Source organism: Acanthochromis polyacanthus, chromosome 2 (assembly GCF_021347895.1).
Source record: "Acanthochromis polyacanthus isolate Apoly-LR-REF ecotype Palm Island chromosome 2, KAUST_Apoly_ChrSc, whole genome shotgun sequence".
Lineage (NCBI taxonomy): Eukaryota > Metazoa > Chordata > Actinopteri > Pomacentridae > Acanthochromis > Acanthochromis polyacanthus.
In genome coordinates, this window is record NC_067114.1 from 17,169,789 (window position 1) to 17,187,352 (window position 17,564).

The 17,564-nt window shown below is 40.0% G+C and overlaps 1 protein-coding gene across 1 annotated transcript in view; it reads right to left on the reverse strand.

Annotated features, from left to right (window-relative positions):
• ush2a (Usher syndrome 2A (autosomal recessive, mild)) overlaps nt 1-17,564 on the reverse strand; it is a 215,554-nt gene that overhangs the window by 152,755 nt on the left and 45,235 nt on the right. The window contains exons 13-24 of the mRNA XM_051939571.1: nt 14,753-14,948; nt 13,865-13,995; nt 13,486-13,693; nt 9,657-9,940; nt 8,796-9,021; nt 8,476-8,613; nt 6,978-7,158; nt 4,311-4,474; nt 3,517-3,675; nt 3,143-3,371; nt 1,022-1,145; nt 681-828 (exon numbers count right to left, since the gene is read on the reverse strand). Coding sequence (XP_051795531.1) covers nt 681-828; nt 1,022-1,145; nt 3,143-3,371; nt 3,517-3,675; nt 4,311-4,474; nt 6,978-7,158; nt 8,476-8,613; nt 8,796-9,021; nt 9,657-9,940; nt 13,486-13,693; nt 13,865-13,995; nt 14,753-14,948 — 2,188 coding nt within the window. The remainder of the gene's footprint in view (nt 1-680; nt 829-1,021; nt 1,146-3,142; nt 3,372-3,516; nt 3,676-4,310; nt 4,475-6,977; nt 7,159-8,475; nt 8,614-8,795; nt 9,022-9,656; nt 9,941-13,485; nt 13,694-13,864; nt 13,996-14,752; nt 14,949-17,564) is intronic.

Consider the following 17,564-nt stretch of genomic DNA (forward strand, 5'->3'; position numbering starts at 1 on the left):
CACAAGAAATCAAAATATGAAAGAGCTATGTTTGCTCTCATACATCTGTGTGTCTTATTCAAACCTGTATTCTCTTAAAAAGCTGGAATGAACCATATTTGTAGTTGAGGCGACCTTAGGTAAGTTCAAGAAAAATGTCAATATTAAGGGATGGTAGGAGACACAGAGGAACCAATCTAAGTGGATTTAGTACGAAGCTGGGAGGGAAACAGATTAACAGACAGTGAGAGAAAAACGAGAGACACAAACAGAGAGAAACCCAGGTTACAGGGCTTTGTATGACACTGAGCCTTAGAGCCATTACAAAGCTCTCTGGATTTACCAAAGGCAGTTCCAGTCCACTGTGTACTTCTGTGTGTGTGAGAGTGTGTGTGTGTGTGTGTATTGGTTGATTCTCATACTTTTTGAATGATACAAGCCCAAAGCAATGCTACAAGGAGAGTAGCATTGCTTTATATGTGCTGTATGTTTGCATGATTATTCTACTGTAATATTTATTCTGACACAGATATTAATAATTTATATATTTGTTTTGTCTAGTAATTGTAATATACTTAAAACAAACACGGTGCATTCTTAGTTATGAAAATGTGTATACAGTTTGTGTATAATTTTCTGTATTTGGTGCTAGACACGTAAGATGCAAAATATGTTTGTGTGTGTGTATGCTTGGTTCGTACCATTTGGCTGACTGGGGGGGTCCCAGGAAGCATGCAGTGTATGAGGTCCTGTAGCAGTGACTCTGGGAGCATCCTGGTTTTGTGGGGGGGCAGAGGCTGTCAGAAGAGGCAGTGGTAGGCTAGAAGTACAACCCCCAGAAGAGCATGCCTGTAGACAAAGTTTACAGTTTGTGGTTTTCATTTTTAAGGTAGTTCATGCTGACAATATGTATTTGTCAAAAAAAATGTAGTTCAAGCATCTTTGCAATATTCTCTTGAAGAAACAGCAGCACCACTGATGTATCATTTTACCTGGAATGAGAACCATCACTTGTTTTAAAAACACTTGCTGCCACTCTTACCTCCAGTTTGACAGCGTATTGGGTGAAGGGCTTCAAACCGCTCACCACAGCCTCAGTAGATAAGCCTGAGTAGTGGATGAAGGATTCTGCTCCGTCAGATGACTCCATGGAGGACAACACAAACCTATAGGAGATACAAACTGTAATAAGCAGTTCCCCTTTTCTTCATTTTTCCATTGTTTACCATATAGCTTCACTAGGCCACATAGTTCTGCAATGTGATTTAGCTAAAAACTAATACTGTAATGTTAGAGTCCTACAGGATAAGACACATACCACGTGAGCTATAAAGTCACTGGTTCAAATACCTAGCACTGTTATTATCTCACCTATCCAAAACTATCTTGTCCCTACTGTGTCATACCACTTTCTGATTCTCTCAAGTCCATCTTTTAGGCATGTACGTCTTCATCGACTTTTCCACTTCGACAAGATTTTAAACAACATAAAGTCCCCTTCTCCTCAAATTTATGTCATTCTCAATTTGCAGTGTTGGGCAGTAACGTCACTACAAATAGCGTCGTTAGTAGTTTAACTACATTTTTCTGTAACGACGTGGTAGCGTCGTTGTTTACAAAATCAAAAAACGTTTCAACAGCTTAGCTAATCTTTTGGTCATGTAGCGCGGTAGCGAACGCAAAAAGCTACATTAAAAATGATTAATGTTGAACTGCTTGAAGCGGAGCTTTCTGCTCTGCTGCAGTCTCATCTCACACTTAAGGATCAGACAGTGACATCCTCTCCAAACGCCGACATGTCTGTGTCGACCAATAGAAGCGGAGGAACTGTTGATGTCGTCATTCAACAATCCCTTCCACTGGATCCACACACACACACACAGACGCTCGCTTCAGTTTTTGAGTTTTTGTGAAAAAACGGAGAAAAGTTGTTTTCAGATACCTACTGTGCCAACCCAATGCGAAGTTTCTGTCAACTTCAAAGACGTCAAATACAAATCTGAGAACCCATATACAGGTGACTACCGAATATGCACAACCAGCAGCAGTTAGCTAACCACCACATGTCAACCGCAGTATAAGATGCACACACAAACGAGCTACTTTTCAACATCTAAAATTCGCGTGGCAGTAAATTAATTAAATTAAGCGTAAGGTTGTGGTGGCAGTGTGTGAATGTGTATAAATTGGGGGATTAAATAATTAAACTGATACATATCAGTTTAATTATGGGAGGTATGGGAGAAAACGAGGTAACAGTAAAACCAAAATCTGTCTTCTTCAGTATTACTGTTAACACTAATGAGGAATGGCTGAAAAAAATAACAAAAAGGGTAACAAAAGTGATGGCATAAATGATTAAATATCTTAATCTTACACTCAAGACCAAAATTGAGTAAAGTAGTAGTGGATACAGCACTTTGGGAAAGCACTGAATGATTTTACATAGATATTAGACTTAAGAAATAAAACTTGATTTAATACCCAATGTGAATACCCAAATTATGTATAAAATTGTCTTACTATAATATTGCTTACTTTATATGGAAATGATATCAAATGTAACCTATTATACCCTCCAATGTAAGTGGTGTGTTAATATAAGCTACTGCAACTTAATTATCAGATACATTATGTCTGCAATACAAACTAAAAAGAAAATCAGAACAATGATTTCTAATGTAAAAAGGTTGATTCATTTTAAATATAGCTCCACATATTCCTCAGTGTATCAACTTACTAACTTTGGAGCACTGAGAACAAAAATGATGGTTTAATAATAAATAAGTCAGCATTTTCTTGTCTCCGTTTGACTGACTTCATTAGTCCCTGAAATTTTTTGGTAAGAAAAAAAAGTAACTTGAATGTATTAAGCTACTTTGGCCATATTGCTGTAGCTTAGCTTGCTACATTTCTGTGGGTCATAGCTTCAGTGTAGTGAAGCTTGATTTAACACTGAGTAGCTGGTAGCTTAGCTCATTACAGTTTCCAAGTAGCTTGCCCAACACTGTCAATTTGTTTCTCCAAGAAAGGTTGCAAAATTGTGAAGAGTTTGAATTGGTAGAGTGTTGGAGTTTGTGTAGCTGAATCTGCTGACTGTGTACTCCGCAGTGATCTGCCTCGAAATCCATAACAACATCCCCTGTTTTCTTTTCCCCCTTACCTTTCCACTGGCCCTGTATCATTTCGTGGTGTGCTCCAGTTAAAGCTAGCACTGGTAGGACCCGGTCGTCCCACAAGGGTTAAATGGAGCTGGTCAGCGTCAGGTGGTGCACCTAAAGTCTGGTATGACGCTGATGCACTTCTTGTTGAACCAGCTACATTAGCTGTTACAAGCCAATAGGTGTAGTTGGTAAAGGGAAACAAACCAACATCTTCAAATGACTCAGGGCCTAAAAAGGGGAAAGATAGAAAGAATAAGTTGGGAAATGATCTTAGATTGATAGAAGACACAATCAAAGAAAAAATATGTTTGTGCCACATGTGAAATATTAAGAAAGAAAATAATGATCTGTGAGAAGCTGTGTGGATACATACTGAAAGGATAACGTCTTTGGATGGTCTGCACTGGCTGCTCATCCCTGATGAGTGTGTAGTTGAGTCTGTTTGAGTTTGGGGAGTCGGGCGGATGCCAAGAAAGACGAATGGATGAGAAACTGAGAGCAAAACCTACTGGTGCAGGTTGCTGGGACGGTGCTGCAAAGGCAGAGACAACATGAGTCAGACAGAAAGAAATGAACTGTGATCGATATTGGCATTAAACAGAAAGAGAGAGGAAAATGATTCAGGATGGATTTTTGCTGATGTCCTGATATTTTAAATCCTTGTGGTCGATTGTTGATATGTGTACACATTTTTTCTGACTGCACAGAACATCACATCAAGCCTCTCCTGTATTAGAATTATCCTACTATTGTGCTTGTTCTGGTTATGATGGCCCACTAGCAGATGCAGACATAAAATTTGTTTTATGCTTTACAAATGTACACAATCAATAGACATAAGAAAACTACTGTAACTTGCAAATAAAACATGTCATATTTTATTTTTATGTAATATTTTCAAACAATAACTGTAAAACTTCAGCCAGAAGCAGTGCTGATTATAGTCCAGTGACAATGCTTCATTTTAAAGCTTTTATCAGCCGACACCAATGAAGATGACGATATCGTAAATCTCCAAAATTGATGACTGATATAACAAAAAAAAAAAAGTGAAATGTAATATCATCTTAATTTTAATATCAAAACATTCATATACTGAAGAATATATGCTCATAAGTCAGCGGGTGTGCTCTTGTGTGTGTGTGTTTATTAACATGTAAAACAGACCTTTACTGCAGCCAAAGTGATTCGCAGGATCCAAATGACTCGCTCCAGGATGACATAAATCACACTTGTCTCCAGTTACCAGCAGCTTACACACACACTCTCCTGTGTCTGGATGGCACGAACCATTGACACTTCCCACTGGGTCACATGTACAAGGATGGCATCTGTTCGAACAAAAGAATAAAAAGAGATGTCATGAAGAAATTTTTTCACTCCACAACTCTGATTGATAACTATATCCGGTTGAAAATAATATCAAAAATGTTGACAAACACAGTACTGCCAACTTACAAAGCTATACATGCAAAATATGAAAGACACTATAGGTTATTTTAAAAGTTATTTTCTTAAATCAACTATGGAAATCCTGTGATATTTGAAAGACTTTATGGACCAATTACTGTAGTAAAGTTGTCACTGGCACATTACATCCTTCTACCTCTTTGGTTGGATATTAAAAAAAATCCATTATTTAATGTATCTGAAATAGTTTGCAAAGCAAAAGCAACCTGAGATAGTTGGTATGTGTGTGTGTCTGAAAGGTGTTGGGTCCACTCCTTAACACTGTGGGGAAGACCCTCACTGCAGTCTATCCCACCCACCACCCTTTAACTGTGAAACTTACTTCACAGAAACTGCCTCCCCCCTCAGAGTTGTTGAACTGTGTGTGTGTGTGTGTGTGTGTGTGTGTGTGTGTGTGTGTGTGTGTGTGTGTGTGTGTGTGTGTGTGTGTTTCTGACGGTGCATGTGTCTGGGTCACCAGTGTAGTGTTAACCTCACAGGGGCTGGGCAGTGGGTGATCATCCGGCCAGCCACCTCGCACCTTTACTCTTACACACATACGTGCACGAACACGCGCGCACACACACAGTCACACGTGCAACGCAATCTGCTTGCTAGAAGATGCTTGGCACACACTCGTATACTGTACACACCGCACTGGCAGAGTGACACTGACCATGTTAGTGACACACACACACACACACACATATTGTACTCACGTTCTGTCTCTGTCATATGCAGACACATGCACAGACACACTTGCGCACACTAACGTACGCACACATGCATGTACACACACACACACAGACACACCACTACACCTTCTTTATTGCTGTGTGAAAAGCCACAGCCTCATAACGAGCCGCAAATTTGTCCCGTCAACTGGTGCTCACACAAACACACACCAGAAAAAGGCACAGTGACTCGACCTTCACTCCATTCCCAAGGAGAAAGAAAACACCAATCTTTCTTTTTTTCATCAACCTCAAAGTGCAAAATGTGTGTGTCAGACACACACACACAAACACAGAGAGAAGGTATTTACATATGACATATAGCATGCTAATGACAATATCAATCCTAAAAAAGCAGTCAACAAGATTTCAACTGTGTATAGTAAGTTGTGTGTAGATGGACATAAAATTATCACAAGAATATCAGGAGCCAAGTGCCAGAATTATTCTCAGATATGTTTATGTCCCAATAACATACAGTTTATAACACTTTTATATCACTATTTATTGGGACCTTCTTAGAGTATTACAAAGTGCACATGATACATATGTAATACCAAACGATAAAATTTTGTGTATAAGTTAATGTGCATATGAGAGAGTATTTCATCTGTCCTGACAGAATAACCATCAAATTTATAGAGTCATAGGACTACATCTTCTGCCAACTGCCTGAACATCAATCTGAGTGTGTGTGTGTGTGTGTGTGTGTGTAAATTCATTTGTGTAAAGCCTATTGATTGAAGCAGGAGGATTAATTACTGGATGATATTTAGATGAAGAAATCCTTATTGTGGAGTGACTCTGGGCACAAGAAAAGCAATCACCGGTAAGAACCCAAGACATAATGTGTCATTTTGTCTTGTAAAAACAAAGAAGTCAAGGCAAGAGAAGCAAGAGGAAGGATACAAAGAAAGAGAGGTCTGCAATGGGTTTTACTAATGCATGCATTTTTGATTATTATCTACCCATTTAAAGACAACCCCACCCATATTTTTCTCTCATATTTTAATTATTACATTATTTTCTTCCCAGTATAGCCCTTCCCTTCTGTCCTTGTAAAACAAACTCTTTACTTTCACTCTGCTGATTTTTCTCTCCCCATCCTTCCATCCCTCTCTACCGTGAAGAGATCTCAGCCACAGCCTGATCTCATCCTTAATGTTTTAACACTGGAGAATACAGCAATCAGGCAAGGTCAGCTAACACACACATGTACACACACACGCACACACACACACAGTGGACCACTAGTCAAACAGTTTGTGGAGGATCTATCTGCTATGACACCCTGCTGAGAGGAACGTATGTGCGTGTGCACATTAGTATTGGGGTGTAAAGTGCACAGTTACATTTGTGTATGCGTTTTAAGTAGTGCCTGTGTATGATAGCCTGCAGGTAGAGACATGAGCGGCAAAGGTCAAACCAGCTCTTAACTCATATAAGTCATATGTCTGCCTACCAGTCTGCACACTGTCTTCACAGAGATTGCACCTGCTGGTGTGTGTGCTCATATGTACAGCTGCATGTGTGCAAGAGTGTGTGCACATGCTTATACATGTGGTGCAATTAATGGATAAAAGCTTTACAAGATGTACAAGCAACAGATATTGTGTCATCTGTGTGTGTGAGTGATAAACTTAATACTTACCTGCCCAGACCAGGGTTGAATCCAAAAAACATCTCACGACACTGGTCACAACGCCGTCCTCCCACTGAGGGGTGAGCACATACACACTGTCCAGTCTGGCTCTCACAATCACGCTGCAATGCTCCCATTGGATGGCAGTCACACTCCAAACACAAACTCTGATCTGGAGAGAGGTAGAAACCTGCACAAGGATAAACATGAAATATAGTAAAAAGATCTTACAATTAAACATACAAGAAGTGTTTGGATGTTAGTCTGAATGCTCATCTGTCATTTTTATATATTTTTTCATCTGTGCTAAGGTGCATTATTGTACTTAGGTTCTTTCTTCTCTTACTCGGTTTTCTTATCTTTTATTCTCAAAGGTGAAATTTGATTGATGAAGGCTACTGATTTGTGAAAACACAACTCCAGTGCTGCTGTTGCTTTTCGTACTTTCAGTGTCAAACTCTAATACCTGACTGAATTAAAAATGACTGATCATTGACCATTTACCTATTTATTTGTACCTCATAGAGTTTGTATACAATAATTCTCTAGTGAAAATGAACACAGTTCCCTACACAGAGGCCTTACAGGACAACACAGTGCATTTTTGTAAATCGGTGAACAAGCCACCGTGGTGACGGTGATGCTAAGCAACATCACACTAACAATACTCTAGTGCAGATTCACATCAGTGCATGAGTATCTGATTTTGGAGGCAGCCTAATAAAATTTGGAAGCAGTCATTGTATGCCCCTGCTAATAACTAATAGGAGGTGTTGTTTGCTGTTGTTTGCTGTTTATTTGTAATAAAATCTAACACAAAGCCAATAAATATTTGTGAGGTTACATCAAGCACTCCAGGTTCCAAAGTATAAATCAATTCAGTTTATTTTTCTCAGGGCCAGCCAGGTAATAAATAAATTAGATATTCTATTTAGCCACTTGGGCAGAGAATACCCAATGGTTCTACACCATGTCATGAACTGGCAGTTGAGGAAATTAAGACAGGCATTTTTGTGGGAATGGAACTTGGCAAAGAAATTTAGAAAAAATCTATTTAGAAAAAAATGTCCTCTGTGCTTCTTTTGTGACATATTTTTGTCAAAACAATCAGAGCTTGTGTCAGAAAACCTTAATGCGATGTTGCTACTTCACCAATGACACAAAACAAAATCTGTCTCCTGTTGTCCCAAGACACACATACAAGTTTACAACCTAATGGTTGTACACACAAAGCAAGATGAGTGAGAGGGGCAGTCTTTCTGTGGCACAGACCTGTCATAATGAGTAGAGGTCTGGCAGAAGGTGCATATCAACACACACACAGAACAAAAACTAAAGGTCTGAAGTACCAGTCTTGGCTTTTTATGTTTGGCTTAGAACCTGCACCATTTATCGGTAGTCTGACCTTTACCAGTAATGTATCAACTACATTTATCTGTCCAGTCATTTCTCAAATGTCTTGTTCATTCATCTATTATCTGTCCATCTATCCATTCTTGTAACTCACCAGGTCGGCAGCTACTGCAGTCTTTTCCATAGCGTGTAGGGACACAAACACACTGGCCGGTAGTGGTGTCGCAGACTGACCCTGCCACCGTTCCCCTGGGGTCGCAGATGCATGGTACACAGCCTTGGGACAAACCCTCTAACAGGACACAAAACAACATCACTAGAGTTACATAGATACATTTTTTCTGTCTCAAATCGTCATACCAAAATGACTAGCATGAGCATGACATTTCTTGAAGCTTCACCATTGAAATCAACTATGAAAGAGCATTAACAACTGCTGGATGCAACCATGGCTTCGCTTCTGTGTGCTCTTACTCTGGAGTTCTGCACTTCCGTTATAGTAGTTGTGGGCACAGTTGGTGCACTGGGCTCCCTCCACCCCCTCCTTGCACGGACATTGTCCGGTCCACATATCACATACACCATCTGGCTCAGTTCCACTGATGTCACACACACACGGCAGGCAGCCCAGAGAGTTTCGATGCTCCAGGGTGTGGTAACCATGACGGCAAGAGTCACAACGACGACCCTCCACATGTTCCTAAAAAAGAAATACGGAGGAAGGTTAGGAGGGGTGGGAAAGGGAGATATAATAGATAAAAGATGGAAGAATGAGAGGAAACATTTAATACTAAAACTGTAGTAACATTGTTTAAGTGGCCTGACCCTCATCAACACACCAGAATCTGACTAAAATTTTTAGGGGCCAATAAAAGGTGTTGAATTGGTCTGTCACTTAGAGTCAATAAGCCTAATCCTTTACTTATTGCCACTTCCATTAGTTGGTCTATCCGACATGTTTTCTTTGCAATTAGATGTCAATATAAGGTTTCTCATCTTTCTTGACGTTCTGATTCTAACTTTAAAAAAAATCTGAACATTTTAACTCCACATCTTAATTATTGTGTTTTTCTAACTTCAGCTGCAAAGTTGAATACTGTTTGTAACATTTATGTACAAATAATTTCCTATTCCACAATACCTTTAAATTAATTATGTCATAATTTAATCTAATATCTGCAATTTATTTGCAAGTGCTTAGCAGGGTTGTTAGTGGGGGCATCTTTCTGTCGCTAAATGCAACTGTATAAACTTGGTTTTACAACAGCCATTGTTTAACATAATAGTAAACAATTAAAAAAATGGTGTACTGTATCATAAAAAAGTCATACATGCCTTACACACACACTGGCCTGTGTAAGGATCACAGTCTGTCCCAGGTACAGTCCCTTCATGTGAGCAGTTGCAAGGAGCACAGAATCCCTCCGGTCTTAAACCGTACAAGCCGCTGCCGCATAAGTCACATCGCTGGCCGCCCACCCCACGCTTACACTCACACTGACCCCCCTCAGGCTCACAGAACGGACTGAGAGACCCCGAGGGGTCACAGTCACATGGGACGCAGCCGTCTGGGTGGGAGAAGTTCCAAAAACCAAACTCACAGCGGTCACATGAAAGACCTAGAAAGAGAGCGTGAGTAAGAAAGAGACACGGAGAGCAAGAAAAATGGTGTTTAGAGAAGTTTTGAGGAGAAGGCGGAGTGGGACCAACTGAGGGAAATAGAAAGGAAATAAATAACAAAGTGAATTGATGCTCGCTTGTTCACCAACCAGCGTTTAGTCCCTCTGTGTTTTTCAGACGTGTGTGCATGCGTGTGTGTGTGTGTGTGAGAGAGTGAGAGAGCGAGCAGGAAAAATGGTGGGTGAGTGTATAAAACTGCCATCATTAGGGCCGGGCCCTCTACATATGATGGATCACTCACCTAAGGCCAAACACTTAATTTTACTGAGCAAAAAAATAAATAAATTAAGCAACTACAAGAAAAGAAAGGAGGGTAAGAAAAAGATGGGATGGAGAGATGGAAAATGGATGGAGGGATATAAAAATTATACTAAATCATTATCAAAAGGTGAGGTCCATTCTGGAGAAAGCCTTGCATCTTGAGATTGGTTTTAAATAGGTTCTTCCACAAGAAAATGTTTGAAAAAATAATTTGTGTAGCAACACATAGAAAATTAAAAAACATTAGAATGTAAAGAAATTGCTTTTTATTAAAGAGCTACATGAAAACATTTAAGGCAGTCCATGAATTCAACATTGAACATTTTCCCATTTTTGTATTTAGATGTAAAATTTTTATCTCAGAATTTGATTTAAATATTGAAACATTATTTCTTAACACCGTTTTTTGTTCTGCTCATGATTAACAATAATTAGAATTGGTTGCAAACACCAGACCCATACTGTAGGAGGTTTTATGGTGGCAGCAGCAATGCGAGGCTTTAAGGCTAGTTAAACTATGATATGCAGTGTGTGCGTGCAGGCTTATTTGAATATGCCATACGTATTCCATGACAGGCAATCTGTCCCTAAATGGATGCCTGGGGCAACGCAGTCACCACAGCCGTTTATGGGGGAGCGTGTGTTCATATGTGGGTGGGTGTGTATGCGCACACATACATTAATAAGAACATACCTGTACATCTGTGTTAGCGCACATGAACACGCATGTGTCTGTGTGTGCGTCCTACTTTGTGTGTGGCAGACAGTTGGCATTTCCCCTGGTCTGCCCACTTTAATGATTTTACAGATATGAATGTATTTCTCTCCGTAGATCATACTTCATGGTGGTTGAGTGAAAATATGGGTCTGTGTGTGTAGAAGTGCGAATGAACATCTGAGTGTATTAATGGTAAATATGCAGACTGATGTTTACAAGCCTAACAATGCCTTGATATATTGTACTCAGTGCAGATTACTCCTAATAAAACTATATAATCTATAAAGAATCCCACACGTATTATAAAACGAGCTGGGAGCAAGATAATTATATCATCTTTTTTATTTTTTTAGACACTGAGCTGAACAAGTTGGCATTTACAAATCCCATTTTTGCAACTAATCTTTTGACATTCAAATACAAAGTGTAACAAATGCAATGACAGGAATAACTGGGTCGAGAGAATAAAATAGACAAAGGGGAAAAGTAAGAAGTCAATAAAAAGGAAAGAAAAGTGAGAACATTACAGAACAGACTGTTAGAAGATATTAGATCAGAACAGAAAGGATGTAATTTTGTGTTGAGGTGTCCACGTGTGCTCGTGCGTATATGTGTGTGTGCGTGTATGTGTGTGTGTGTTTTCAGGACATGGCCAGCCCTTTTATCAGTAGCCAGCTGGTTAACAGGCTCATGCATCACCATTTCAAACGCTATTATGTACACACTGCACTCTGGCACCTTGTTACGAGTGTGTGTGTTTCTGCATGTGTGTGTATCAGCGTCTGCATGCACACATTTCAATTCCGTCCTTCTGAAGCGTGCCTGCCATTGCTCTACTCAAAGTATCAGCTTGGCGGTAATAAATTGCCATAATCAAATCTCATTTCTGAAAAATACCTGTGGGAGCGACCAAACAAACAAGGACAGAAAAAAACGAAAATGGGTCTTGTAAGAAGAAGTGTGAAAAATACAAGGGGCTGCAGCAGTTTGTTTTAATCAACTTGGCATTGAATTAGAGAATTAAATACCAGCTTAGTCCTTGATGGCATGCATGCGTGCACACACACAGAGACACACACACACACATACAGGCATGTTTATGTGCACACGCAAAGAAACTCTTACAACATACAATACATAGAGTTAGGCAAAGACAAAAGTACATGAACACATGGTTACATTCAGACATATTCTCTTATACATACACATAAGTATAAATGACACACTTACACACACACACACACACACACACACACACACATGCCCGCACTCACACGCACAACATGGACCCTTGATAGCAAGGCTTAGCAATAACCATGATGCGTTGAGTTGAGGAGCGTTGGCTGGTTTTGCATTTCATACGAGTCTGGTCTTCAAAGACACACAGGGGAGAGAGTGAAACCATTTATCACAAAGAGAAGCACAACGGCTGGAAGCACCGCCAGCAGAAAAGCCTGTTTATTTTGGCAGCCACAACACTTTGGGATATGGATGTGTGTGTTCATCAGTGTGTATATACGCATGCCTGTTTTGTCATGTGCACCCAGTGTATACACTTCTGCTTTTGTGTGCACCCCAATGAGCACCCTTATGTATTAATTAAGACGCTGTTGCTGGACAATTAAACAAAGTAACTGTGCTAATGAAAAGCACAAGTTATCAACAAAGTACTAGGGAGCACTTAGTAAGAAGAGCAGTTTTAGGAACCAGACATTTTGTAGCTGATGTGCTTTGCTGCTAGCCTAGCCGCACTAGACCCAGCTCTTAAAACACAAGGGTCTAGGAACGCTCGACAGGGAGGGAGGCTAAAAGGTTGTCTTTCAAATCACTCTGCAGCAATTGGGTAGGTGTACAACCAATCAGCGCAACGAATAGGCTGACGTATTCCTAGAGCGCCGGATTGTGGCTAAGTCCCATTAGCTTCCCAACCAGCGGAGCCAACTGGTATATTAAGGATTTGCCATATCCCGTCAGCATAAGTCCAAATACGTCTTTCTTCTCAATGAAACACTTCAGTGCCGTCCTTTTTTTATCTTTCAAGTTGAATTTTAGCTTCAAATCTGTAAGGGCTGTGGCCAAAGCCAAGTCGAATGATAACTGTTTATTGTGCGCCGGTTGTTTCTGTCAGAATCGTCGCGCCTCTGTCATCACTTCGTTACGCCCGCCTTCTGACTCTACACTTCATGGTGATTCGTCCGGCCAGTTTTAGGAGCATCCAACCTCGAGCCTTATGGAGGGTAACTAAACCCACCCTGGCAGAGAATTAAATTTGTTGCCGTGGGTTGTCTAGCGCGGCTAGGCTACTTTGCTGCTGCAGTAAAATGCAAATATTTTATCAGCATCATGGATGGGATCTAGGTGGATTTCTAAAAATTTGTGATCATTTTGATAGAGTCTGTAATGGAAAGAAGCAGCTTTAAGTGTCTCCTCTGATTAAACAAATACAATTTCACCAGTTGATACCTTTAAAAAAAAATCCCCAAAATCTGTCATGAATCTGTTTACCTGTGACGTGTGGTTTACACTGGCACTGTCCTGTGTCATGGTTGCAACTGGGAACTTCTTCTGTTGAGCTGCTGATGATGCCCACGTCAGTGCAGTTACAGGAAATGCATCCATTTGGATTTGAAGCTTTAAGACCATACCAACCAGGCAAACAGTCTGCACAGCGACGACCTGTTACTCCAGCCTTACACTGACACTGACCTCCTATCTGGAGTAGCAAACCCAGAGGGTGAGAGTGGAGATGCAAGGGAGAGAAGATGCAAGGACGGTGGGGTAGAAAAAGGAAAGAAACCATGTTGAGATGTGTAGCTTTAAAGACATTTCAATGAAGCAATCTTAAGTTACAAGGGTTATAGTGTGCTGTCCTGTGTGTGTGTACCTGAGCACACTCCATGCTGCCGTTGACCGTTCCAGCAGCGTGACAGTGACAGGGCTGACACACATCAACTGAAGTGGGATCAGAGTCCTCCAGCCTGAAAAACCCACTTATACACAGTTCACAGTTCTTCCCTGGCAGTGAGAGAGACAGAAACATGGTGAGAAATAGCAAAAAAGTCAACAGATAAGGGGATCAAAAGAGATGTTTATGTTCTATAATGAAGCTTTCAACAGTACTCATCTAATGGAAAAGCATTGTATTGCATCATGAAAACATACCTGTATGAGTGAGGCACTATATACTAACACATTAGCAGCATTATCAAATTTACTAGTTTCTTCATGTAGGCTCAAATTAAAGTGGATAAGATATAAAGACAGGGTCGAAATTTAAACTTTGGGAACTTTGAATTTTACACAGAGTTTTCTCATTTGTATCAGTACACAGATGTTCACTAAAACACCTCTTTCACACAAGCACATCTTCATTACAAATACTCATTTCTTCAACATGTTTCGTTTTAACAAGTAAGAATCTTTTACTTCACATGATACATAATATGGAATTTCTCAAGCAGACATATTTTTAGAGGTTCCAAAGACTGATTTACAATTACAGACATTGGTGTTTGTTGATGTGATTTTATATGTTTCAGATTTTATTGACCTTATTTAGAGTCTATGGTCTTCACTTCTGGTCATAATCTTTATTGAAAAAAAAAAAAAACTGTTAGCCCTGAGATATCAGCACCAAACGACTGATGAGTTTTACACGTCAGTCATATGTCTGTAACTTCAACATTAAGAATGTTTGGGAAACACAAAAGTCGACTTACATTTTATAAAATGTGAAAAAATTGTTAGTTACCTAATGTAGCTAATACTGTACCTGTGGTGTTGTGAATACAGTTGTCACAGATGCCTCCCCCTCCTCGATAGTGCTCATCTGGTTGGTCATCAGCTCCAACATCGTAATGACAGGAGAGGGCGTGGCCATGACACTGACAAGGTCTGCAGTTCATTGGTAGGAGTTGATCACCAGGTCGAAATGGTTTGTCATTGTAGAGCGGTGCACAGCGCTGGCACTGGAGGAAACGATTACACAGTGAGACATGAGAAAGCATTATCAAGTATCAGGTAATCCCACACATTACACACACATATATATATGGGTTATTGCAATGTCACAGAGTGTCACCATAATGAATACAGTCATGACTGCGAGTTCTCAGAAACAGCAGGTTCTAAAAATATTTATGTGGGAAAATATTCAAAAAATGATATGCTTTGGATGAGAAAATAAAATTTCAAAAAGCTGGTATGTTTTACTTAGGGCTGGGCATTAACGCATTAATTCATTGACACCGACAATCATTTTACCTCACGTTATGGCAGGTTTTTTTAATTCATGATTATTATTATTAGTAGTAGTATTATGAAAATCTGTTGCTCCCTGGCTTTGAATACACACACAAACCATGGATCACAGGAGGGGTGTGATGCTTCATCCCTGGAGAAGAGCTACAAGCTGCCTGACGGACAGGTCATCACTATTGGAAATCACGTCTCAACCCTAACAGTGGAGTGAGGCCTCAAAAGACTGATCGGATGCAGTGTGTGAGAAAAATAGACAAACTCAAACAAGGCAACCTAACAAATGCCACAGCAAAGTATTTAGCTACAGATTGCATTCCAATTAGTATTGTGGAAGATACTGGTCTGAGGAACGTTGTCTGGATGACAACGAATGTCAGTATGTATGAGCCTCAGCCTGCATCACTGAAAAATTGTTTTTGTGTGTATGACGATATAAACCGGGACTATCGACCCAACGCAGGGGTCATGGGTTCACGTCCATCCCATGACCATTTGCTCGTCTCCCCATGTTTCCTGTCACTCTCCACTGTCCTATATATTAAAGCCTAAAAAGCCCCCCAAACTTCACAGACTAAAAAGTCTTCTGCACCGTCAGTCCTAGCTGTGTACCTTTTTGTGCTTCACCACTTCACCTCACTCTAACAGGGACAGCTGCTACTGAACATAGACTGTTTATGCTGCTCCCTGATAAAAGAAAAATGTTCAGAAAAACATAAGAATACAGATTTAGAAATATTAACTTGCTGTTGCTGGGAAGGTTCCTGTTATGATCATGGCTCAGGACTCTGAGGATAACTTGTTTTTCTATAACAAACCAGATAAAACATGAGCGCCATTGCTGTGGCAAATAGCTTTGATTTAATTTGATTTGATTACATTGATGTTTAGGTTGAGATTTACAAGAAATATGTTAACTGTTACTGTGTAATGGGAATACTGCTGGTAAAAAGCACTTCATTCCTTTCAAGTGTTTGCAAATCAAATGTGATTGCATTTTTGTGCATATAGCAATACTTTTTTTTTAAAGTGCAGAATATACTACTTTTAAATTCATTATGTAATTTTACACATAACAATGTGATGAATCGTGATAAATTCAAAATTTTAATCATCGCCCAGCACTAGTTTTTCTTTACTATTCCAGATTTACTGAGGTAGTTCATTGTACCACTACCTCTCTTTTGTTTTCCTGTTGAATCTGAAATATGTGAAGCGGAACTTGTTTGACAGGGAGGAATAGTTTAGCATAACCTTAACTCTGGCAGTGCATTTACTATCAAAGACCATGCCATGGTATGGCAATTTTCACTTATATTTCAATACAAACAATGAAGCTGCCTCATCACATACAGACACAAACACTGATAATGGGCTATCTGAACATCCTTAATGGATAAAGTACCCAAACACAGTAAGCAAGTTTGAGACTATAATCAAAAGCACTTTGCCCATTGTGAGAACACACATTTAAATGAATTACAGCATTGGGGGTAAAAACAATAACATCCTTTGACAAGAGATTTGTATCAATCAATGACATGTAAAAAAATGTGCATTCACTGAAAATAAACGGGTGCATTGAAAAATTGTCCCATGACAAGTGAAATGCTTGCTTTTATGGAACAAAGAGTGACACAGGCACAGTGAGGAGCAGACAAGCTGAATGAGAGAAGGGGGCTAATGTAAAGAGAGAAAAATCAGTGGCCCGTGTCAATCTAAATCTAAAGAGAGAGAAGAAGAATACACATAACTCAACAGAAAACGCAGAGGTATTCTCTACTATATAATAAGGAGCCAGTATATTCACATTCACACACACACCCACACACACACACACGCACACAGACAGCATAGGGAAATCAGACCACTAATGAGGAGTGACTTGCAACAGCCAGCACACTCACACAGTCCCACTTTCATGTCAAAATAAACATACCAAGGTGTGTGTAGGGGGGAGAAGGGGGAAAAAGTGATATAAAAAATGCATTTTTTTGTAGCAGAGAGCAGCAGAGGCGAGAAGCAGCAAGTACAAGCCCTTTGATTTTGTTCAGCAGTCAGTACAAATTATGGTGGACAAGGGGGGCATCAAATGGTGGGATTAAAAATGTATTAAAAAACACAGGAGTTCCTCCCATGTGTGACACATGCAGACCTGCACTGGGCCTATTATGTATGACACACAGAGGAAGGAGGGGAGGCAGGGGGAAGAGAGGGGGAGGGGGAGAGTGTAGATGGAAACAGGGGGAAGGGATTCCGATTTTGTATCTGAGAGAGAAGGGAGTGGAAGTAGGCAAAAATGCAGAAAAGCGAGAAAGATGTGTTTT